The sequence below is a fragment of the Cupressus sempervirens genome, chromosome 10, assembly GCF_028749045.1.
Source record: "Cupressus sempervirens isolate cs-2001-9-10 chromosome 10, ASM2874904v1, whole genome shotgun sequence".
Lineage (NCBI taxonomy): Eukaryota > Viridiplantae > Streptophyta > Pinopsida > Cupressales > Cupressaceae > Cupressus > Cupressus sempervirens.
The window spans coordinates 395,715,566-395,743,155 of NC_143127.1; the positions used below are offsets into that span (position 1 = coordinate 395,715,566).

The 27,590-nt window shown below is 35.8% G+C and overlaps 1 protein-coding gene across 1 annotated transcript in view; it reads right to left on the reverse strand.

Moving 5' to 3' along the window:
• Positions 1-262: 262 nt before the first annotated feature.
• LOC149534341 (uncharacterized) overlaps positions 263-27,590 on the reverse strand; it is a 58,358-nt gene continuing 31,030 nt past the window's right edge. The window contains exons 3-5 of the mRNA XM_089803236.1: positions 1,835-1,968; positions 1,008-1,108; positions 263-919 (exon numbers count right to left, since the gene is read on the reverse strand). Coding sequence (XP_089659362.1) covers positions 753-919; positions 1,008-1,108; positions 1,835-1,968 — 402 coding nt within the window. The 3' untranslated portion in view covers positions 263-752. The remainder of the gene's footprint in view (positions 920-1,007; positions 1,109-1,834; positions 1,969-27,590) is intronic.

Here is a 27,590-nt window from a genome sequence, read left to right on the forward strand (position 1 = left end):
TACCCTTAATACCCTAAAACTTTGATAACAACTAACTAAAAGTTGTATGGCATATAAATAAGACCACTGAACATAAACAACTGAAAGATGAATCAAGGGCCATAAGCATGTGATTACTGTCTTGGATATCTATTTACACCTGCTTTTTCTTAATTTTTATTTAATATGCATTTAAATGGATATTCATGTTTTGCGTGTCTAATTCATATAGTGAGACTGTTACTTTTGGGGATCTCTTCATTATTTAGGAATATTCATCCAATGAGGTTCAAAAGAAATATTTCCTAATTATGCAGATGAAATCAATCGGCCATTACAACTAGCTGCCATATTTTCTTAGCTGCAAATTTATCAGTTAAGAAGTATTCATGTCTCGAACAAGTTCAATAATCACAAGGCTATTATTTTGTCCTCTCTACAAATGCCCGTCAGGTTTATTTCCAGTCCCTTTCCTATTTGGAAATAGCTCTAATATATGGCATTTTTCATGTCTATTACTACGGGTACAAACTTTACTCTAAAGCTGTATTCAAATGTATTTTGTATACTGGCTTATACATTTTCCTAGAAGAGATTTTGTACACTGAAATTGTTTAATGGTGAATCTTCTGCTCAGTTAGAAGAGGGTCAAGCACAAAAGGATGTATCAAATATTTATGCAATTTTCTTCATAGCAGCCAATGCTACTGCCCTTGGTAAAAATTAGTACAGAGGTAACTGTGCTCTAACAATAGCATTTATTGCAACATTTATTATATTTCTGATCTGTCCGCATCAGGCATTGAAGATGAGCGAGACTTAATAATGCGCATCAATGCCCTTCGTGCACGTTGAACTACATCTGAAGTTGTTTCTGCAGCACTTGCTACAACCGGTTTTATGGTGACGATAGGGAGGTTTGCACGCTCTTCAATCATTGCTGCCACCAGAAAATAAATCAGAGCTCCATGACATACCAACCAAAAGTCAACAGGCAACATCAAAGTTTACAAAGTTTTCAAACATACAAATTGCCTTGGAAGATGCTAAAGCGCCCATGCGACGGATACCTACTTCTGCTGCTTGTACAGCTTGGGCTGACTTCCTTACTCCATCAGAAATTTCCTGGCTGATAGCCATAACAATGCACAAAGGTTAGCATTCTAATCCATTGTGACCAAGATGAGAAAACCACTTACAGGTGGACAAGGACCTTTATGGGGATTTTCTTGTCGTTTTTTCTTGCTCACCAGATACAATGTTAGTTATTTTTAGTGAAACTCTAGCAAGGAATTATTCTTGCTGCTAGATAATGCATTAAAAATATACTTCATTGTACACATGAATACATAGATAGTTCAAAAATATTATCCCATTGGGCAGCTAGAAAGTGTAAATCTCATTTTGCACAATGACTGCAAGTGTGATGCAAGAATAATATTACAAATTTGAAGATCTCCCCTGCTTACAGGCCCATGCAGTTTTTACGAATGATGTGTCAGTGCTAGACCGTGACACGAGCCTGTCATATTTCTAGCTATACTCAATCTAACAATTCAATTTTAAAGAAGGCTAGTTTAAACTTTGACCACAAGCATGATATAAACAGTGGCTTGATGACTTTTCCAGATACAAGTCTCTGAATATCTCTATGTTGAATCACACAATTAATGCTAGAGCCACAAAAAAAGGCTTCAAATATAACCCACCATCTAATGAAAATATAAGATTGTTCTTGAAAATCCAACAAAAAAACAAGAATCTGTGCCGCCTTCTCTGTTCAAAGGGAAAGAGTGTATTTTCTTACTTGAAGTCGAACAAGTTAGTAGAAGGACCATTTTAATTTCTTTGATACCTTAGATCACTCATTTCAACAGTAAGATCACTAATTTCCATCCCTGAAAGTCTGACGGCTGCCATTGTGCCAGGAAGCTCTTCACGAGCTGTATCTGCCAACTTTTCCAGAGATAGTGCAGCCCTCCTCATTGCCTATCAAGCACACAGAAGCACATTATTATTTTGACTTCCGATGATCACCTCAGACATGTCCCATCATCCAATTGTTATATTTTACTAGAATAAGTTTACTTTGACCTGACATTAGGCTTATAGAAAATAAATACATAAAAATACATGTTAGTTTGAAGAAAACAAATGCAATCATAGACCACATTTATACCATTCCACATACTGTCAAAATATTTAATCATCAATGTATTATAGTGCATCATGAAATTCAACAAACGAATCAGTTAGGATTGAAAATTATGGTAGATTACATAACAGAAGATGGTTTTAATATCCATATTTGTAAACTAATTTCTAGCAACTGCGCCATGGAACTGTATCCAGGACTTTGCATGCCAATCATGAAATAAGTCAACTCGTTGTCGATATCTCATAAGTGGGTGAGAAGTTAGTAATCAGATTAAAGAAGGCGGCATCAAGGTAGCTAAGTGGCAAAAAGTGGTAAAAACCTAACAATATGCTATTATCCAAAGTATATATAACCTTTCTTTACGATATAGCTTAACATATCAAATCATCTAATGAATGCATTGAATACGAGTCTATCAGTTGTCTTTATTTCTATTGTGATTAGATAGTCAATAAGATCAACACTCATTGTTTGACTTTAGATAATGAGAATTTAAAATTGAGGTAATTATTTAGCAGAATGAGATAGGAAGACGGATAGTTACATGAAATATATGAAGTGTTTGCATTTGAAGTCATTCTGCATTGTGAGGATTTTTAAACAGTGCATGGTAAATTAAGAGAGTTTCTAAGAAATGAATGTTTTGTTTCATACTCTGTCTCGCTCATTATTATATTTAGTTCACTTGTGCAGCTGTGCCCCATTAATTTTTAAAAATGGTACCAAAACAAGATATTCAGGGCCTCTGAGGATGAGACATATCACTTTTGGCTAGAAATTTTTTGTTAGATTGCAAACCAATTTTATAGCTCCAAGAAAACGATGAGAATTTCAAACAGAAAAAGCTTGTTGTAGAGAGTTTTCTATTTGTACCAGGTGTTAGCCCACATCATTTTGAGATGGTCTAAAAATATTTGCCAAAGAGGTCAGTAAGTAGTATTGAGACTTGAATTTTCTAGTGTAACACGAGGATGCGCACCCAGCCCCAGACTTTCACAAACCAGGTGTTGGGATGTCCCCGGAATGGGTATGCGGTGCACTCAAGCACTCCCACCGCCACCGCTGCACTGCAGCCATCCCCGTCCCTATCCAGTACTTCGACACTTGGATGCGGGGGGACAGTACCTAGGGACTACCCAGGTGTCCCTTGACCACACCCAGGACATGATGGGGTGCAACTGGCAGTGGGGGTTGAAAAAGCAAAATAAAATACGATCTTTTAAAAAAAATTTATTTCTAATTGAACCCTACACTTTGTGGGTCCCATATAGGGCCCTCTAAGTCTTCAAAAGGCATGCATACTTCATTTGGTATTCACATTTGACATTTCTGTTTTTGCAAAAGCTGAGAGCAAAGTGAAAAGAAGAGTTTGGAAGAGTGAGAAGAATTGTTTGAAAGAGTTTGGGGAGTGATTTTGCAAGTGATTGCAAGATCTCTTGGAGGAAGAGAGGTAAGAAGATTCAATCTTGCAAATGATTTCAGCAAGCACAAGGGAGGTCTTTAATTATTCTTTTAGTATTTCTTGGTTTTGCATTTTGACTTATTTTCAGATTTCCATTCTAGTTGTTGCAGTTTTTAACAAAAACTACATGTGCAAATTTGTCATTAGAATGCATTTCTTTTATGTTGTTGTAATTTCAATTTTGAATGCATTATGATTATCAAGATTATGATCATTATGATTATGCTGAAAATAGTTTTGGGTTATTAAGTTTTAAGTTTTAATGTATGTTGAAACTTGTTTCAATTTCTAAACTAAGCTGAAAGTAGTTAGTTTTTTTTTAATTTACTAATTAGGCTGAAATCTATGATTTTGGTAAATGCAGTGTATAAATGGCCTCTAGTCAAAGTGCAGAAGACATGGATGTGCATGAGGAAAGTGAAAGTGACAGATTATCCAGGTATTATCCTGAGCATGAGGCCGATCCTGAGGCACAATCTGAACCTTCTTTATTGCAGCAGGAGCACCTTCTACTATACTTTGGCTCCATTTATCTAGGGGTCCTTTTGATCCTAAATTTCCTCTAAAACAATTTGCTATCAGAGTGTCACATGCTACAGCTACAAGTGGCAGTACACAGAAATAGAAACGCAATTTTTGTGGTGTAGAATGGTATGGCACCATTACTATATTTAATTCACACTACCTTTTTTTGACTGGATATCGTGAGAGTCATTGCAAGTTCCCTGCAAATGCTGAAAATGTTAAGTATAGAATTGAAATAAACAAATTGTGGGGCATTCTTGATGATAGTGCAGTTCCAGTGCCTAAATCTTTGGCTGGTAGGCAACACGTTCAAGCTATTTAGTACTTACAGGAGCAGCAAAATACTTCTACACATATCTTGCATTAGAAAGCGGGGACATATTCCGAATCAGCTTCCATTCCTTCATCCATTCATAGTTCGGGAGGGGACAGCAGCAAGGGGAAAAGGAAGGCTCTAGATACTAATGAACTTTTAATATTGAATTAACAATTGCATGTAAGAGAGGCAATTTCCATCCACTCTGAGCGAATCTGGGCAACGGTCTCATCATCAAACATCTTCCCAATGCATTGGAATAACCTGACCTTCACCGCATCATCTTGAAGTGGTGTAACTCTACACTTAGGATTCAATGCATAAGCAGCCATGTGCAAAGGAATGTTCACATTCTCTCACCTGTGGTGAATGATATGTTGAATGTGTTCAGTGAAGAATGCTACAGTGGGGTCCCTCTCACGCACAACCCCCCTCGTCTGGCCAAGCATGGAATCAATGCACTCGTAAACCTCTCCAAGAGTAGGTGAATCCCCATCACCATATCTGATGACCTAAAAAATTGGAGATTGTATATTTAACTTCAGCCCAAAACTAATCACTCTTCATTGTCTCCTTCACCCTCTTTACTTGCTCTATTTTGAACTCATCTCACCAATTCCATTCTTGTGTCATAACCATGAGTTGTAGTGACTCTTGCAACTCAAGCATTCTCTCCAAGAGAATGTAATATAGGGCATATCTAGTCTCAACTGGTTTTAGGAACTCCTTAAAGCCCCTAAAGAATGCATGTGAAATATGGTGATTGCAGATAAACATCTACACCTCTCTACCATCATTAACCACTCGTCTAATTTAGTTGATTTTCCCCATGTATTTGAGTGCATTATTCATGTTATGCACACAACACAAAGTCCACCAAATATGTCTATGGGCTGCCTCAACAAGGCTCCTTGCAGCTTTGCACACATGTGCAACATCTATCACCACTTGGACCACTTTTTGTGGTCCAACCTCCTCAATGGCCTCCCTAGGGACGTAAACTAAAAATCAACGTCTTTAGGACAGCTTGAACAATCAACTGCCTTCAAAGTATGGGCCCTCAACACATGTGACCATGATGTTGATGAGTGGATGATGTCTAATGTCTATCCACCCACCCATAATAATGTTGCAACCCAACTCCAACCAACATGCCTTCATCGTCTCCATCAAAACCACAACCTTCTTATACTGCCTATTCAAGACTGTGGTTCTCAACTTGTGCTCACAAGGTGGCACAAATGATGGCCCTCTATACTTTGCCACCATGGACATCATCTTCTTGGGATCGAGTAACATGTAATGGGATGCCATTGGCAAATAAGAATTCGCCAATGGCATCTTTTAGCTCTCCTTTATGTGCGCATTAAACAAATCAGAAATGGGGTTATTTGAGATAGAACTTCCTGCCTTCCCTTTCCCCTTGTTGCCCCCTCCTAAACTATGAATGGATGAAGGAATGGAAGCTAATTCTGAATATGTCCATGCTCTCTAATGCAAGATACATGTGGAAGTATCTTGCTGCTCATGTAACTGCTGAATAGCTTGAACGTGTTGCCTACCAGCCAAAGATTTAGGCATTGGAACTGTACTATCATCAAAAATGCCCCATAGTTTATTTATTTCAATTATACACTTAACATTTTCAGCATTTGCAGGGATCTTGCAATGACTTGCACCATATCCAGTCCAAAAGAGGTTGTGTGAATGCCACAGTCTTGAATAGGCAATATAAGAAGGTTGGAGTTTTGATGGAGACGACGAAGGCATGTTGGATGTAGTCAGGTTGCAACATTATTATGGAGGGGTGGACAAACATTAGACATCATACACTCATCAACATCATGGTCACATGCGTTGAGGGCCCACACTTTCTGAAGGCAGTTGATTGTTCAAGGCATTGTAAAGATGTTGGTTTTCAGTTTTACATCCTTAGGGAGGCCATTGAGGAGGTTGGACCACAAAAAATGGTCCAAGTAGTGACAAATGTTGCAAACGTATGCAAAGCTGCAGGGAGCCTTGTCCAAGTGGTGACTCTATGTCGTGTGCATGCTATGTCGTGTGCATGCTATGAATAATGCACTCAAAGACATAGAGAAAATTGACTAGATTAGACTAGTGGTTAATGATGGTGGAGAGGTACAAATGTTTATCTGCAATCACCATACTTCACATGCACACTTTAGGGGCTTTACGAAGGAGTTCTTGAAACTAGTTGAGACTAGATATGCCTCATATTACATTCTCTTGGAGAGAATGCTTAGGTTGCAAGAGCCGCTCCAACTCATGGTTATGACACATGAATGGAATTAGTGGGCCGAGTCCAAAACAGAGCAGGGAATAAGGGTGAAGGAAATAATGAAGAGTGATCAATTTTGGGCTGATGTTAAATACACAGTCTCCATCATTTCTCCAATTTTTTAGGTCATCAGATATGGTGATGGGGATTCACCTACTCTTGGAGAGGTTTACGAGTGCGTCGATTCCATGCTTGGCCAGGCTATGGTTGTTGTATGTGAGAGGGACCCCACTCTAACATTCTATGCTGAGCACATCCAGCCTATCATTCACCATAGGTGCGAGAAACTGAACACTCCTTTGCATATAGCTGCCTATGCATTGAATCCTAAGTGGTACATTCCTAGGCCTGGTAGAGTTACACCACTTGAAGATGATGAGGTGAAGGTTGGGATCTTACGATGCATCGGGAAGATGTTTGATGATGAGACTGCTACCCAAATTCGCTCAGGGTGGACAAAATTCGCCACTCTTACATGTAATTCAAATTGTTAATTCATTATTAAAAGCTCACTAGTATCTAGAGATTAGTAACATTAAGAAATTTTAATTAATTTTACTATTGGGTATGTTTATGAGACAGGACAATATGTTACAATTTATTATGTTCCAGGATAGTCAGATTTGGCAAAAATGGATCTTAAAACTATAGCACAAAAGCATCTCATATTGTGGACATGCCATGGATCACAGAGGGCAAAGATTACCACACTACCCACTTGATTCCTTTCTCAAGTTTGTAGTTCCTCATCTTTAATAACCTATTCAAGTTTTTAATTTCTAAATTTTAGAGTTTTAGTTTTCTAATTTCTTGATTCTCACAATGACCACTCGTTTGCTATTTCAGGTTTCTAGTTCCTCGGCTGCAAAGAGGAACTGATCTACATATAGCTTCATCCACTCTTAAGAGGAACAAACTTACCTCTAAGAGAGCAGAGAAGCTAGTTGTTATACATAGTGTCTTGTGTATCGTAGGTTGCAAGACACGCGGGTACAAAGAGAGCCCAACAGCATGATGGGATGTAGACCCAGAGGATCTAGCTCAGCTTGATGAGGACGAGGCTGTAGCAGGAGCCGATGCAGGGCTAGTTGGCATTCCGTTGACAACTCTGGATGACAAGGTAATTGAGTCCAGTAGTGATGAGGACTTTGGCATTGGGGATGATTAGTCATTAGAGGCCTCCCGTTGATACATTTTGTCATTTTGACATGATACTGATTTTAGATTTTGAATCTTGACTCTTGGCATTTGTAGACCTTTGTAGTTTGTACTCATTTTGAGTTTGATATTGATCATGGTTCATTATATCATGCCATGGTACTCTCGTTATTCAGTTATTGTTATCATGATCATCTTAAGACTTTATGATACATAATATTTACTGCATATTTGATCACTATGTTATTATGTTGAATGGTTCTTGTTCCTTTTGCCTGCTGCCATCCCGAAATTGAGGCCTTTTTTTCCTGCACCTGAAACTTGTCCCAAAGTCCCCTCACGTTGGTGTTTCCTTGGGATTTTCTATTTGACATATAAATTTCTAATTGCTAGTAAATAGGTTTGACAAGCTTAGCTTTAAGTCAGCTCTATGACTTATTGTCTGTGTTGTACAGAAGGATTAAAAAAATTGAGATGCTACAGACGTATGCACATATCACATAAAAAGGGATGAAAATGATGTCATTTGAATCAAGTGAAATAATCAATCTTATTACAATGATTGGAATAGACTAAAATGCTTTCTGTTTTCAAAGGCTACTTACAGCCAATGAAAACAGTAATAGTCAATTCCAGATGGACTATTTCAGTACAAGCTCTTTCTAGAGACGAAAACCTATACTTACAGTGTTAGAAAACATATAAAACCCATTAAACCTAACCAAAAGTAAGCACCCAAATCTGTTTCCTGTTAACTATAGATAGAAATGCCTATTAGGACAGCCACTATGTGAACTACTTTCTTGGTATTCAATAGTTGCCTAACCAAAATAACTCAAAAGTTCAAAACTGAAACTTCTTGAAACAAGCTGGAATATGGGAAAAGCTACAGCCCCAAAAAAACAAAAAAATGGTGATTGAAACCTACGAGTGACCCAAACTTTGTGAACTACTTTAAAACAAGGCAAACTCACAAGAAATCTGCTCTAGTACCATATTCCATGCCAAGAGGACAAAATTCCAACGCATGAACCAATCAATCATTCTCGCCATATAATAGAATTTAGAATTTATTCTGTAACTCGAACATATGTAGAAACTCAGAATTTTTTACTTTACTAACAACTAACAACATAATAATCTTAATGTGATTATTGATCACTTACATTATACTCTCCACATATTATTTACCTATACACACAAATAATAATGCAGAGTAGTAATATGCTAACATTCACATGTAGCAACTAAACACCAATGAATTGGATAATAAATTGTATCTAAAGCAATATGTGGGTTCTTGCAAAAACAAATCCCAAAAAGAGATATAACCATGTAGACCATGAGTCAAACTTAGTTCTAGGGTTTTATGTTTTTCTTAAAGGAAAATAATTATTTATCTATTATTTTCCTAATATCTTTTGTAATTTAACATTTGTCCCTTAGGAAAAGGACAAAATAGCTAGACACTCCCTCTTGGAATCCTCTAGTTTGAGGTGTTTGGACCAAAGTAACAAGAATCGGAATTGGCAAGGCCGAATCGAATCATGAATCGGCCATGAATCAAAATCGACCACAAATCGGTAAATTAAAAGAACCCTTCAAATTTAGTAACTTATTTCATAAACATTTTATCCCTGATTCAATTCATCGATTCACAAAAAATCGTTTGGCTTGAATCGAATTGCATGAATCACTATGATTCTCGGAACTTAGGGATTGTAAGATTATCTATGACAGTTATGTCATAAGATTCTATAACACCTTTGATGGTTTAGGACAGAATCCTTCCATACATATACATGCATGAGATATGCCTTACAACAATTGTAACTTTAAAAGAAGCTATTCTTGGGGTGGGTGCAAGGTCTCTCCAAGTGGTTTGATCGCCAAATGTTTTGTGGTGATACCATAGAAGTATTCATCCTCACAAACTCCTATAAATTGACCTTGTGCTAGAGATTTTCACTCAATCTTGTTCAATTTTCAAGGTAACAGAGTGCTGCCAAATTCTATAGAGGTCTACAAAAAAGTGATTTTTCGTTGTTTTCTTCATTGGATTAGTGACATACTTGCCTCTCTTTCTATGATGGAGTTCCAAGTAAATATAGTGTTTTGTGTGCAATTGTTTTCATGTTCTTGTTTTAATTCTACAATCACATTATAAGAGGGTTAATCTTTAGTTTAAGATTGCCTTTCTCTTCAAGTGTTTAAGGATTTTTACTACGTGGGAGCTTTTGTTTTGTGAATTTTTTGCAGATTTTATGCCATGGCCTCCACCTCTAGCCAAGATACCAAGAAGTTCAATGGAACAAATTACAAGATGTGGACGTTGAAGGTAAAGATCTCCTTGATGCGAGAGATCAAAAGTTGTTGATTTTGAAAGAAAAGAAACTGGAGGATTTTGTCCTGATGGATTATTAGTGGAAAAAGTTAGACAAGAAATCACAAAGAACCATTCGGTTGTGTCTCCATATGGTTGTCTCACAAATTTTTCCCTCCAGAATGTCTCTACAAAAGACATTGAATATAACTTGTGGAGGAAAATAGGTGATACCTATCAAACTAAGAGTTTGTCTAACAAGCTATATCAGAAAAAAGGCATTTGTATTCTTTGAAAATGAGGAATGGTGATTCTATCGCTGAATATGTGAATGCTTTTAATTTGATTTTAAGTTAGCTTGCATCAATACTAATTCACAATTTATTTTGTGCTTCGCAAGGGCACATCCCCTAGAATTTTAGATCCATTCCCAACCTCTATAGGGTATGGGGACGTGGAGGTGTACTTTTCCAATTCCAAATGGTATGTCAAAATGGGCAAATTGGATGTCATCGTCGAAACTTCGAGAGAAGCAAGGTATCAGAGTATAGATAGAAGGTCCCCTACCTGCCCTGGGTACTTCTAACCATCCCCTATGGCTCAAGCTATTTTTGGGCTGCCAATGTAAGAAAATAAGGCATTTTGAATTTGAAAAAAAGGTTGGCTGGCCCACAAGGACAACCAAACCACATTTAACAATACCAAAACCTAATCTAAGCATAAAATAACCAAAACGAACAAAAAGATTTCATTTTCACATTAGCAAAGGACAAGAGCAGCAAGAGGAGCAATTGGTCAAGGAGTGAACAATAGTTGAAAGAGGAGATTTGGGCATCAAATCTACTTGATCTAGACTCTTAGACCTACCATCTACTAATTATAGATAGTTATATTATTGTGGACTTCTATGTCTTTTGTTTAGTAATTTAGCTATAGTATTTGCATTTTAATCTTTTATGTCATTTCATAGTTGAAATTTGGAGCCTTCGGACATTTTTGCTATATGTATGCCATATATTGAAAATGAAAGCATTTGAATTTTGTTATTTTGCTTATCGATTTACATATGAAATCTCAATTCAAGTCTAATGCTATGTATTGAGCTTCTAAAATGTCTATGATGAATGCTTTATCAATTTTATGATTGTAGAATACAAGTTCACTACTAAGAGAGAACGGGGGGTGTGAATTAGTAGTGAATAATTCTCGATATTCAATTTTTAACACTAAGTCAATCTTTATAACTTTACTTCAAATTTAATCAATCAAAACAGAGAATAATGAAAACTCCAAAATATCAAGCAATGAAACACAGGGAACGATGCACAAAGAATGTGATGTGGAAACCCAATGCAAGAAAAAACCACATTGATAATAGCTCCTAGGATCTACTGTCCTAATCCAGCCTCATGATTCTTCAATCCAATTACAACTTTTAAGACATAATGTAACATCTGCATTTTCCAGGTCTTAACTAACAACTAACATATCAAAGAAATACAGTTATTACTTCATATTCATAGGAAGACAATTATATCAGTTATGTTCATGTGAATGAGATTTACGGTTACAATCAATTAAACGAAAATCTCATAACTAACAATTGAAGATACCATCAATGAATTTACCAAAGAGTTAAAAATCTACATACCATAGAATTCCAAATCGAAAAACCGTCTAGGGATGCTTCTGCATAACCCAAGTTAGTCCATAAAATACCACTTAAGGAACAAACAGGTATACTACTTTGTCGTAATGACAAATACCAATATATCATGTAGGGCATCAAATACCACTGTATCTTTTAGAGCATCAATACCAATGTATCATTTAGGGCATCAAATACTACTGTATCTTTTACAGCATCAATGCCACTGTATCATTTAGGGCATCAAATACTATTGTATCATTTAGGCATCAATATAGTTGTATCATTCTTTTCCTTTCTAACTATGGCAATAACATTCAGTTAGAAGGTGCGCTCATTTTCATTATTCAGATAAATGAAGAAAGAAATAACAATCCATCAGAGAAACCTATCTCTTGCATATAGTTATATTTCATGTTCAGTTGGAAGATCAACCGATCTAATTGGTTACCAATTATATTGACGAAAGTTGTTTTCAATAAAGGAAAATAATTGAAAATATGATATAAATCAATTCATCTTATCTTCTTACTTGAATAAACATCATAAAAGTAAATTACCTATTACCAATAAATACTTGAATGCTTAACTTGTCTTTGTCTGATGCATGTCCTGACATCTTGTGGAGAGGGGAAACACTATTAGGGGCTTAACCTTCCAACCACGGACCTTAGACCTATCCCCACACTTTCTCTAACTAGAAACGCCCTCCCTACTCGGAATGGACATGGAACACCTTGTTAGCCATTGAGCATTCTAGTACTTAATCACACCACTCGACTTGACAACAGAGAATGAATTGGACATGCATGAGCTATTATATGACTCCTTATTAAAATTATATATTTCTTCTATCACATCTGATTCTGTTTTATGTTATTGTAGATTTCTCTCTCACCTCTTCACCCTTTTCCTTGGCCATACAGCTAAATGAGTCCCAAGTGTTTAAATCTTAAAGTAATCCAACTCAATTTGCTGAGCCTCAACTGGTGTAAGAATATTACAAATTTCAGTATGTCATATCACAGTCTTATGACTTGAGAAATGATCTTAATGGGCTCGCAAGGAAATATAATTTGATTATGAAAATTCTTCACTAAAACAATGATGTATGAACTTATCATGTACATTTGGTCTTGACTCAACATGGAAAGATTAGACTCATTGAATATATATTCGATACTGTAATACAAAGGTAAAGTATGGAATTTCATGGACACATTCCTTTCTGCTGTAAATTCGAAAGCAATATAAAAACATGTAGCAATCTAAAATTGAAAGGCTGACCACATAACCTAGTCTGGAATTAAAAACATGATCCTTGGCTTGACGCTATGTAGTCGGTTCCTTTGACATGAGCAATTTGAATGCAAAACTCGGAGTAGATATGAATTACGACTTGTCTGAACCATTTGCAGCAAAAGGGTAAAATAAGGAAATAACATAGAAAAGAAGTAAAATTGTGGAAAAAATGAATATCTCTTTGGCCTTTCCCCAACTTCCATAAATAAGGAGGCATTCAAAAATATCAAAGGCTTTCAAGAAGCCGTAACTCTTGAGCAATTTTTTAAAAAAGGATTGTCTTCTTGAATCACCAATAACATATGCCAAGTGTATATTTCCTTCCTCTTATAAGGGAATAAATAAATATGGAAGAGAACTCGAAGGTTACTAATCAAAAGGATAATTTATAAACATATATATTTACATTCACATATATAATTTATTAAGATGGCATCATATTTAATGTTTATCCAAGGTTGTACCTATTAAGTATGTATATCTGTATACATGTTTCACCTGGAAGATTATTTTATCTTCTTATCCACTCAAATGTGTGCATGTATTTTTATAGATATAATCTTGTATAAAATAATACTATGATGTCACCTTATTTTTATATCTATGCGCATGTACATAATATGTATTATATTGAAGTGATGAGAATGTCAATCATAAACCATTAAGGTATGTACTTTGATTAAGATAAAATGTTTAATGTTTTAAAGATTGTCCAATAGTTCATGTGTGTCTAATGTGTGTATCCTATTATGCAATCGCTAGGTCCTCAACCATGGCGATTCAAGATTCATACCCATTTGCCCAATAATGGTGATGCTCCTGTACCCAATTCTTTTCTCACAATGCTTCCACCCATTTGACATGCTCCCTACAAGGAAATTCTCCGCAGTTAAATCATATTACCATAACAAGATATTATGAATGAACTACCAATTTCAACCCAAGTTATAGCATACCTTCAGTCAGATTTCAACCTTATCAGATTCCAGTAAATAACTTCAAAATTTGAAACCATCAGCACTGACAATCAAATATTTTGTAAATCAGATTACAATACAAATGGAATTGAGGAACTGTAAAAGAATATACTGCAAAGATGTGTAATGGTGCAGAATCAGATATCCTTTAGATTCTGTAAACTGATATCACCAATCAGAATATAATCTGTTGAATCTGTATAAGACTTAAGATGTAAAATTAACTGTTCTGATATTGTAATTCCTGAATTTAAGAGATCAGAAGTTCATTACCAGTCATAAGAGTCTTTATTGCTCTTTGCAAATCAAGATATTCCATCCAAAGATCTCCAGTCACTTCAAATGTTCATCTACAGTTCTCTTTCAAAATCCTTCACTAAAATCTCCTTCAACAATTTCCAATGTTCAATCACATCTTCCGAATGAAACACGATGTTATATTTATAACTCATGTCAATGATGGCTTGTAGGAAGTTAGTTTGCAAAAACTGATATCACACTTATTCCAAACTGTTATGTGTGTGTCCGATAGAACTGTCCCTTAACATATATTAAAATGATCTCTCAATCTTTATATTAGTTTGTCAGGGCAACCTCCCTTCGACATAATCTATTTTGTGCTTTGACAAGAGAGTTATAATCAGTGACTTACAATATCAATCTTCTGACATATCACTTTTGCCAACATTTCATATTTGGCTTCTTTGTTCCACACGACACCATTGAATGTTATTGTGTTGATACATAAAAAATGTCACTGTTTTATAAGTCCATCCTGGTAATGCTGCATTGTGTCTTATTTTTTATCGGGCTGGCATATATAGAATATTCCCTTCAGTAATTTGTCTTTTTCGTATTAATCTGCAACCAACAGACGGCAAACTATTGATTCAAATTTACTTGGATCCTTTTACATGTGACGAACTGAAATCAGGCTGGCTGACAAGAAGAATACATGTGAATCTTAGCCAACACCTTCCAGTGTCATTTCCAGAAAGGTCTTGAACCAAATGACTACTGTTGTTTTATCTGTCAGAATTGCTCCATCATTAATTATCTTCATAAAACTTCGGTTACCCACAGACCCGACAATTTGTTGTGCATTGAGATTCTGAGAAATAAAATATCAAACTTCAATTCTGTGGTACTGTGGTTATTAAAAATGTGGAAGACATTGTGTGTTTGTGTCTCTGTTAAAGGATTTGACACATTCTTGTACATTTTGAAGAGTATAGCCACTGAAGGTTAAACTTTTCCATATAAATGTTACTGTGACAAGTATTCTATGCTGTGTGGAGTACTCTGAGACATTCATGTGATTATTAAAGTCATTTTTTTTAACATAAACTGCATTCTGTATTCGAGACTCGTCACTGCCATTTCACAAATTTGTCTAACCTGCAGACTGGTGTACTAAAACACGTGGTTTAAAACATTAAATTCTTATCTTGTTTTGACATCAATTACAAATGTGTTTAATAGTTGTCCCCTTCCATCCCCTAAAACTTGGCCCTAAACCGTGCCCATACCAAAAACATGTCCCCATCCCCAAAACCATCCTCATCTCCAAAATTCCATGGAACATAAGTTTTATTGCATTGCTCCTTGCCTGATTCTCCGGAAATACTAATAGTTTCCATAAGTAGAGGTGGTAAAGAACCAAAGATGGGCAGCATCACTTCTATACTTCTTTCAGAAGAGATGAGGAGAAAGACCATGAATTTTGGCTCCCAAAATGCCTTGCATATACAAGGAAATCCGAAGGAGAAAGGGCTTAACAAGGATTAAAAGAGGGATAAGTCAAAAGGACGTTCCAAGACCCCTGGAAAGAGTAAACTGTTGGAATTGTGGTAAAAGAGGGCATGTGAAGGAGTGCAAAAATAAGAGAGAGCATTGATGCTTCCACAGATAAATCCTTAGATTATGGTGAGTTTGATGCTTTATTTATTTCAACTAAGTTTGTTAGCAATGATGCTTGGCTTGTTGATTTTGGTGCTTCCTACCATATGACTCCTCACAAGGAATGGTTTTCTGGATATAAGCACCTTGGTGAAGATAATTGACAATGGAAAGGTGAAGCTGTGGTTTAGTGATGTTAGGATTATTTCTATTGATAATTTTTTACATGATCTAGATCTTACAAGAAGTTTACTTTTAGTTTCCAAATTAAATGATTCTGGAATACGTGACATTTGATAAGCTTAATTATAGGTAGGCATGGGGATGTTTGGTAGTTGCTAAAGGATCTCGGACAGGGACTTTTGTTAAGCTGCATGCTTCTACTCTTTGTAATTCGGCTTTGTAACTAGGACTGAAAATGCTTGTACACTGTGGCACTATCAATTGGGCTACATTGGTAAAACGGTCTTTAGACCATTCTAGATAAGAAACTAGTTCAGGGGATTCTAATTATTCCATTAGTACGAGTGATTCTGAAAAGATATTGTTTTTGGTAAACAAGACTGATATTCCTTTCCTAAAGGAGTAAATAAAGCTAAACTTCTAGAGATTATTCTAGATAAGAAACTAGTTCAGGGGATTCTAATTATTCTATTAGTACGAGTGATTCTGTGAACATATTGTTTTTGGTAAACAAGACTGATATTCCTTTCCTAAAGGAGAAAATAAAGCTAAACTTCTAGAGATTATTCGTTCAGATGTAAGCGGTCCAATGGATGTTGACTCCTTGAATAGATCTTGGTATTATGTTTCCTTCATTGATTATGATTCAAGATAGATTCATATTATGCACTCAAAATGTTTAGTTTTCACCAAGTATAAGGAGTTTAAGGCATTGGTTGAAAACTTAGTTACTAGATGCTCTTGCCAATTGCCTGGTTGCCGATGCGGATGCAAAGTCTGATGTTGTAGTATCCTACTGGATATTTTGCCCAACATTTTACCAACAAATTTCCAACAACAATATATATATCTATTTGCAAATAAATCAAGCGATATAAACCAAAGAGTTTTTCATATGAAGATCCTCAGAAAATGTTATTGCATTATAAAACAACAATACAATAACCTTTTAACACCAAAACCAATCCTAAATACAATACTATAGTCAGACTGGAAACACTAATAAAGAAACTATAAGCTCAACGTGAACTTCATCTCAATTGGGTCTGCATCTAATCCAGTAGAAACGGTCTGAAGGTTTCCATCCTTAGATTTAAATAGAAAGTTGTAAGCTCTCCCAATGTTTCTCCAAAAGAAACTCAAAACCAAAACTAAACTAAGAAACCATGCATAAAGAGAATGAACCTCTAAAGGTCCTTTTGTAGCCATCCATGTGTCTCCTCATTTTTCCTCTGCTTGACTCTTCATATTTCTTTGTATCTTTTACTAATCCATTTCAAATTAATGTATCCAATTTGATAACAAAGTGGCATTATAATAGATAAATAGATTTTGTGACATTAAAATAAATGATCAAACGAACTCGGGAGACCATGTGTAATAGCTTGTCGGAAAACTCTCGGCAACACACTCCAAGTCCAATACTGAAAACGGTCAAAAGATTGAACCCTGCTAACTTACTATAAATAGTAAGTATCAAAAACCATGTCAAAACTACTCAGATTAGCTTGCAACTGAAAGTGCCTAAGCCAAAACTTGCACAAGTCATTTGTAAAGACCAAGTTAGCCCACGAAACCAAGGCAAAAAGGGCTAACGATGCATCAAAGAATAAAGGCCTAGAAACGGGGACATTACAATCCTCCCTTCCTAAAGGTCGCTTGCCCTGAATCAATCAGCATTTGCATGCTATGACCAAAATACCTGGATCCCATATCAACCTCAGGAAAACCACTCCATCAATCTGTTGTGCTACTCTGATATAAGCAATGTATGCATAATCGTAAAGCCAATCATCAATACACTGCCAAAGTAAAATATCAATCATGCCAATAACAGGATCCCACACTATTATACTATCATGATTGTCAGCTATGAGAAGATATAAATTTCTAAAGGAGCTATTAGTATTGGACAACTCCCCATCTCTGAATAATCTCCTGTGGAGTTGCATGCCATCTATCATGAATGTCCATCCTGAACTGCTGATGAAAGAACCAAACTGCTCAATAACTGGAATCAATAACAAAGGTGCAAGAAGGCTAATATTATCATTATCACTTTAAAATGCCCCTAAGTATATAGACGTAATAAGTAAGGAAAGGATTGAGAACCCACTCCTTATGATAAAGATATAACTCTCATCAACTCCCAACCAGGGTCTACCTAGCTGTTGAAGCATAAAATCCATCCAATTCATGTATGAACTAGAATCTAAAATAGTCTATGAGATGGGGGCAGTGGTATTAACTCTACAAATCACCCCACCATTGTAGTCTTGTGCCCAAGTCCCATCACTAGCACATGCACCACGGTCACAAATCTTGCAATCAATCTCATCCTCGACATGTGAAATGGTAGAATCTTCCTCATCCACTTCAAAAAATGGATTATGAAAAGTCAAAACAGCATCCATCTCAAATAAACAATTGTCAACCAACTGAATGTTTTCCATCTCATCTTGACATTGTAATGGTTCCAACAATTTCTTGAGGCAGCTATCCAAGTCATAAGTCTGTTGAATGCTATCAAGTTCGTCAATCACTTCCTAGAAAAACTCATGCCTTCCTTTAATCTTTTGTTCTCTTGATTGATTAGTTGCAATAATCTAATTTTCTGCTTCATGAAGAGCAACCCATGTATTATCCAATTCCTTCTGAGCAACATTAAGCTGTCAATTGAGCTTATTAATCTCATCCTCTTTTCCCCTCGATTGTTTAGCATATTTTTCAGCAACCTTTAAGATGTAATCCCTGACTGAAAGTAGACAAATAATCTGATTTCAAAGACTCAAAGGCTACTTTAACCTTTTGTAAATTAGCAACATAAGAATCACTTCCCATTCCCATTCGTCTATTTTCTCTTTGTGCCTTCATGTAAAGAACCTCAATGGTACTGTGAGTTTCGTCATTGCATACTAAGACTGCAACAATCATATCTTCAATAACTTTCAGCTGCCTTTTCAAGGCATGCTTCTCATTATTGTCATTGTGAAGGGCATTTGTTGATTGGTCATCCAAAACACCATCATCCTTGAATGCTATCTTTGTTTGGTCCTCTAAATCGCTACCATGTACAAGTAAATTGTTGATACAGAAACACATGATTCATCATGTCTCAAACTCTTTGCTTGATTGATTTGTGTACAAAGGCAAGGGTGTTGTTATGTCATTAAATTTTTAAACAATTCCTCATGACATGAAGTTTTGTAAACTTCTTTAGAAACATCCAGCATGCTCTCACATTAAGTATGACTATCCTTAATAGAGCGTTTGTCAATTTCAATCTCTAAATCACCAATGTAGACTCTAGAGTTTTGAATATCCCATACCTTTGACAATAGTTGAATTTATGTCATCGCCACTAATTGTGTTACTTTGTGGGGACAAAAAGGTGAAATTCTTATCATCTCCAGTGTTGGTTTGGATACTTTTTTATGCCTTGTCTTCATCGTCATCATCGCAAATGTGATTTGGTGTCCACATTTGCTTGCATATAAAACAAATCTGCTCTCTTCTCATTTGGTTCTTACTTTTCTTTGGTGTTTCTACAACCTGTAAACCCATTGTCGTTAATATATTTTCAGACATGTACTCCTTGAACTTTTCAAATTTGTGCTCAATCAATCTTTTTGAGAACTCATAAGCAATAGGTGATACCATATTCTCCTTCCTCCAGACGGCCAACACATTTGATTGTAATTGTTTGCTATGTCATTATCTTCTTCAAGGATTAAGGACATAATAGTGTGCACACAAGCCTTCACATTGTCAGGATGACACTCCCTGACTTCAGCCAAGAAACATTGAAACATGTGAAGAATCAAATAATTACATCCAAGGTCAACAACCATGACGGAGAATGTCCTAACATTTGCCATAGTTTGTAAGATTTTAACTTTCTTACAAAAGTAGGGCCTTTGTCATCATGTAACCCCTGAAAGCTCTTTACAATCAATTTTGGAATCCTCAGTGCTTCATCATTATACGCTGCTACAGAAGATGTTATCAATGTAAACTCACTGAGATATGTAGCAACTGCAAGTCTAACATCCTGATGTGGATGTTCCATGAACCAGCGCTGGACTAAAGCAACCATTGAGGGAAAGTCCAATTAAGAAGCCTCCAATCTGTCTGGTCTACTTTAAATACATATGTTTCCAATTCTTCCAAAAATAGGAAGAGGAGCATATAGAGACTTCAAAGATTTCAAATGTAGACCACTTATATAGAACCCATTCCCAATATCTATTTCTTTCCACAAGTCCCGCAGCTGATTACTGTTGAATGTATCATTAAATTCTTGTGAGAAGAGTCTACTTTTCATATTTTCCATTGTCTTAAAGTTTATTTTGTTGTTTTGGGCCTACCTTAATATAATCCAACTTCTCACAGCAGATTTTATTAGAAAAAATCTGACCTTCAAATATAGAGGCAACCTCAGAATAGATTAAAGGCTCGGTTAACCTTGAGCCCATTGAAAAGATACCACATTAGAACTGCAGAATGCACTACATCAATATTAGATTTACTTAACTGAAGCAGCAGCAAGCCACAAAGCAATCAGTGATTTCTAGCCCAAGTCTTCCCCAATTCTGAATTGGAAATGTAAAGAGACACTGATGAGCTGACCTGTATATATTCAGGTTCAGGTATCAGTAATATCACCACACATGGAAATTAGGGAGTGATTTGACCTTCTTCAATTATGAAAGTTTTCAAACTGAATGAAAAAAGCTACGAAAAGTCTAATGCTTGCTTTGGAATACATGAATCACATTATTAATCGTTACTCTCATTCTGTTTCTATTCCTGCTGAAATTAATGACTTCTTTAATTTCTTCCTTTGCATCAGAATAAGTATCTAATAGCACAGATATAACAGTAACAATCCAGCCATTGTTCTTTAAAAAATGACAACAGCACAGACGATGGGATTCTTTTTTACATGCTGGCACTGAATGATAGCAGGACATTAATGTCAGTTCCCAATTGAACTGCATAGAAAGGCACTGAATGATAGCAGGACATTAATCTCAGTTCCCAATTGAACTGCATAGAAAGGCACTGAATGATAGCAGGACATTAATCTCAGTTCCCAATTGAACTGCATGGGAGTTGCTGAATGCAGCTGTTACAATTCAAAATCCATGCACAGAACTTAATTTAACTCTGAATTAAATCTGCATGGCAACCAAACTCTAAATGTTCTTTATCAACCTCTAAGCTTATTCCCAATATATTACTTCAAGGACTCCACCGCTACATTAAGACCATTGGCGACAATATGTTTGGTGCGATGAAGACTGTCTATATCTTTAAGGTGCTCAACAGCTGCAGGAGCTGCTGAAAATTCTTCCCTAGTTGTAGTTTTCTGGAAAACTCCCACTCAATATTAGGCTTCCCAATCAAATCTTAAATCTCCGAAATTGCCTATTCAGGAAGTTCATGCTTTCACATAGTGAACCAGCACAGGCGTCATCTGGTCTATTCATGGGGATTGGTGTTTTTGTTGGATTAACATTGTTCCAAGAATGAACAATTCAACTGTGGTAAGGATATCACAGACCCAATGTGTTGAACTTGTAGCATCTGTTGGATATCTAATATCTGATTATTGATCAGAGGAAACAACTTATTTATAGTGAGAGTGTTATACTTGACTATTCAAGATGATTCGATCTGACTAAATCCTTGTTATGATGCAGCGATCATACTGTGATAACAGATTGTGTGAATTATGAATGTGACTGATCCTGTCACTCACTACTCCTCACTATCGTGACTTATATTGCTCTTATTCCATCCACCAACTGAGATCGGATATTCATGAAATATTAGACACTGATTATGATTGAGCCATCAAAGCATGTCATCACCAAGTGTAGTTTGAGTTAGTAGATGGTAACTAATGTTATTAAGAGTCATCTCGTATAGAGACATGACCCTACGGGCCCAAAGGGCACATAGAGTCATGTCTCTACATGAGACATGACCATTCCACTTCGCATATATGTTAAATACTATGATCGCTTGGAAACACATCAAACATCTCATGTTATTACCAGCGATCTGCATATAATATATTCACCTGCCATCAATAAAAAGGATTAGTATTGTTCATTGGAAGATTCAAGCACAAAAAAGATATCAGAATTTACATCTATATCTCTGCAGTTAATTACTAATAGAATTGAAGCATTCAGATACATTCAGGTCTATCATTATCTGGAGACTGATTTAAAGATAAAGCTCTACCACTGATCTATCATTCCTTAACACGATGAAGGGAAATACTTCTGTTTTCTTGATTTTTAGTAATCTTAAACATGACTTCCCAACATGCAATAAGCTCTCAGTAGAACTCTAATACTTTTATTGTGAATGCTGAAGATATGCATGGCAAAAACAATACCTCCCTCAATGGCTCAATGTAATGCTAGCTCTCTGGTTCTTAACTTCGTATTTTAGTGGCCAGCAACGGACTTGACAAGGAAAACACGCCAATTGATGCTTGAACTGTGAATTCTCCACCAGAGATAATGGACGGCTGTAATAACATTCCCGCACTTGCTGTAAAACTCAATATTGTGCATCCCTATTGTTTGGAAGTCCAAATACCACTTGCCATTGTCAATTTCATTCTTCAGAAGTCACCACATGAGAGAGTGTAACGGTAATAGCTACTGCTCTAAACAAATATGCCAAGACACTTTTTATATTTTGTGCTCGATAATAACATGTGAAATGAACATCTCCTTTTCTAACTCTTAATTGTATCCATGCTTGACTTGTTCAAAGCTCTGTATTCTTTCTGAATAGTCAATTTAAGCTTACCAAATGCCAAAAAAAAAAAGTCAATTCACCTCATATAATAACCTGCAATCTTTATAGGACCTGATTACTTATTTCCAGATTATGATGTATGGAAGAGCATATTTTTCCTCACAGCAGCAGACACGCGAGATCTTCTCCAGGCAGCTGCCTTATACCCGTTGAATCAAGATTCACCAATTCTACCCACAATTTTACATATGCTTGCGGCAATATCAACTTCAGAGATGCTTTACTAATGTTCCCATAATACCTTGGGTTAAATAAAATAAGCCACAATATTAATACAAAGCTCCTTGAATTAATTTGGCTCTTATAATCACATACATACCACGACGGACAGCAAAAATATCATTTTTGTTAGGAATAAGGTGTCTCAACCTTGGATAATTCCTATTCTTATTATTTGTTTTGTAAATGTATTTTTTGCAAATAATGTAATTAAGTGTGAGTGTACATGTCTAGTTAGCATGTTGATGTGTCACTCCACTTGTATATGTCGGCATCTTGAATTGTGTGTAAGGAGATCATGGCTGAAATGGTTATGATGGATTCCTATGACGCGTAAGAGGTATCTCTAGAAGATTCGATAACAAGTGAAGACATGTGGCAATTGATCATTGAGTACTATACACTTGAGTCTCCAACTCATTCGGAGATTATTAAACCCTTTGGGTTTCTATTTTTCTAGAGAATGGTAAAACCCTAATAAGGTTGTTCTTTGGAAGTTGCCCTAAAAGGGAAAGCATATGATATAAGCGTTTTTAGGGTTGCAGATTGGAGAGTGAGAAAGTGTATTGTTGGTATGGTATGTTGCTACTGGATTGGCCTTCTGTGTCATTGTTCTCCTGAAAGTACTTGCATTGCAAGTGTGTTGTAACCTTCTATGTTGAAGATAATACATTGTGTAGGTTTTGGAGGGGTGGGGTTGTTTTACCGAAAGGTTTTTCCCCACTGGCATATCTTTGTGTTTATGTGTTTTCTTTCTCTATCTGTTTTCTGTATCCATGGTTGACTGCAATATTATTGTTTACATAATATCGAACCTTAAATTATAAAAATTTAATAGGAATTTGCACAATACTTTCCTTAAGGGATTAGTGTAGGAAGTTGTTTCCGCACCTGAGTTTCCCTACAATTTTTCCCTCTTGACTTATAAATTGGGACCCAATTTTTTAGTTTTTCACAATTAAATGAAATGATATGATTTGTCGTCAAAGAAAATATTAGTACTCCTACCAATGTTGGATTCAATTTTATATTAAAATTAACTCTTCCAAATTTGTAGTCCTCCAAACGACAGTGTCTAATTTGGAGCTTTAGAACTGAATAACTAATATTCTTCAAACTGATAACAAAATACCTTTGAATGCAAATATGGTATAAATTCACAAATTGTTTATGAAAATTCTCCAAACATAGTCAAGCTGCACTTTTGTTAATTATAATCCTCACAAGCTGGCAGGAAAACCAGCTCTAATACCACAGTAATATCCTACTAGATATTTTTTCCAACTTTTTCATGAACAAATTTCAGACAACATATATCTTTTTGCAAACAAATCCAGCAATATAAACCTGCAATGTGTTCATATAAAGATCCTCTGAAAATGTTATTGCATTATAAAACAGCAATATAATAACCTTCTAAAACCAAAACCAATCTTTAATACAGTATTACAGTCAGATTGGAAACACTAAGAAAGAACTTGTAAGCTTTGTGTGAACTCCATCTCAAAACCACTGCAATGATGGATTGGGTCTATGTCCAATCCACCAGAAATGGCCTAAAGGTTTCCGTGCTCAGGTCTGAATAGAAAGTTGTGGGCTCTCCCAATGTTTCTCCAAGATAAACTCAAAAGCCAAAACTAAAATAATAAACCAAGCATAAAAAGAATCAACCTCTAAAGGTCCTTTTGCAGCCATCTCTGTGTCTCCTCATTTTTTCCTCTGCTTGACTCTTCATATTCCTCTCTGTGTCTTTAACTAATCCACTTTAAATTAATATATCCAATTTGATAATTATGTGGCATAATAAGAAATTATTAAACCTCCTGGCATTAAAATAAATGATCAAACTAACTCAGAAGACCATGTGTAATAGCTTGCCCAAAAGCTCTCAATAACATGCTCGAAGTCCAACACTGAAAATAGCCAAAAGACTGAATCCTGTTGACTTACTATAAATAGTAACTATCAAGAATGCCTGTCAAAACTACTCTGATTGGCCTGAAACTGAAATTGCCTATGCCAAAACTCACACAAATCATCTGTAAAGATTAATTTAGCCCACAAAACCATGGGGGAAAGGGCCAACAATGCATCAAAGAATAAAGGCCTAGTAAAGGGGACATTACAGATTTGTGGGGAAGCTCATAGGGTGTGTTACAGCTCCCTATGGATGTGCTTGGATGCACATCCAAGCAAATTCAAAGGGAGTTCTAATGCTCTCTGTGAGATAACTAACACTGACTATCATTTAATATTCAATGTACCTTAAAGCAATAATGATTTAAGAGTACTAGACCCACAATACCTATTGTCATGTCCAAATTGTAGGGCTTTCAACTTCAAGAAATGTAGGAAGATATTTTGAGAAAGATCTGTCTTGACCTTTGAATGAACAAACATAACTAGCATGTGTTATTCAAGCACCTGAGCTATTTGACAATGTGGTAGCTATTAGAGAAGAAAGTCCTGAACAAGAAGTAAAAGAAGAAAAAGCTTTAGTATCACATGTAGAGAAGAAAAAGTCTGATTGGATTATAGATAGTGGATGCTCTCATCATATAACAGGAGATATGAACAAATTTGTTGAGTTTAACAGTTATGATGGAGTAGTTAGAGTTGGAAACAATGCACTTTATCCTATTAAGGGAAAATGATCTATTGCTCTTGATGGAAAAACTAACACTGAGGATAGGGAAAATGATCTATTGCTCTTGATGAAAAAACTAACACTGAGGATGTTTCTTATGTTGATGGATTGAGACATAATCTTTTGAGTGTTGGACAACTTGTTGATAAGAGATATCAGTTGCAATTCACAGAGAAGAATTGTGCGATCAAAGACAAAGATGGTAAGTTGATTGGAACAGCTACAAGGACTACAGGTAATGTTTTTCAATTAAAACCTATTGAGATGACAAGTTTGGTTACAAAAGTTAATGACAGTTGGTTATGGCATAAGATTTTGTCACAATAACTTTGATAACATTGTGAAGATCGGTACTACATGCAGTAAGAGATTTGCCTAAGATTGCGATACCTTCTAACATGGTTTGCAAGGTATTTGTGATGGCAAAACAGACTTGAATAGTTCATTTTCAAGCAAGATATTACTAGATTAGTCAAGTTGGAGATTGTGCACACAAATTTGAGTGGTCCTACAAAAACCAGAGCACTCTATGGTGAAAGGTACTTTATGTTTTTCATTGATGATTTTACAAGAATGATGTGGGTAGCATTTCTTAGAGAGAAATCTAAAGCATTTGAGAAGTTCAAGTTATTCAAAAGTAGAGTAGAGAATGAATCAGGATTGAGGATAAAGTGTTTAAGATCAGATAAAGGGGGGGAATTCATTTCAATTGAGTTTAACATCTTTTGTGAAGATAATGGAATTAAGAGGGAGCTTTCAGCCCCTAAAACACTACAGCAGAATGGGATATCAGAAAATAGAAATACATCAGTCAGTGAGGTAGCTAGAACTATGATGTTTGAGAATAATGTATCACATACTTTTTGGAGAGAAGCAATGAACGCTGCAGTATATACAATGAAAACAGTTTAGATCAGGCAAGGTATTAGTAAGACACCCTAGGAACTTTGGTTTGGACATACACCTACCGTGGAATACTTTAGAATCTTTGGAAGTAGATGTTATATCAAAAGAGAAGATGATATTGGCAAGTTTGATCCTAGAAGCGATGAAGGCATGTTTCTTGAATATTCTTTAAAAAGAAAAGCATATAGATGTTTAAATCAAGGATTGAGATCTATTGTTAAAAGTACTAATGTGAAAGTTGATGAGAAGTTCATAATTCAGGAAAGCATACTTGATTATGATTCAAATGAGGATACTAATCAGAGGCCTAACAATTAGAATGTTCAGGAACTACCTTATGAAACTGACAATGATTTGCATGCAGAAAAACCAAGAGACGAACCAAGAACTGAACCTAGAGCAGAAGTCGGAACAAAACAAAGAATGCCTAAATATGTTGCAAGGAATCACCCTATGAATCAAATCATTGGAAGTGCAACAAGGAACAAGGAACAAGGTAAGTGAAGAGTTATGTTTGATATAATAAGTTGAACCTAAGACTGCAAGTGAAGCTTGTAAGGATGAATTTTGGATAAATGCTATGAAAGAGGAACTTGAGTAGATTGAAAAGAACAAGACATGGGAACTAGTCCCTAGACCTAAAGACAAGAAGATTTTTGGCACAAAATGGGTATTTAGAGATAAGATGAATGAACAATTAGAAGTGGTAGGAAACAAAGCAAGGTTAGTATGCAAAGGTTATTCAC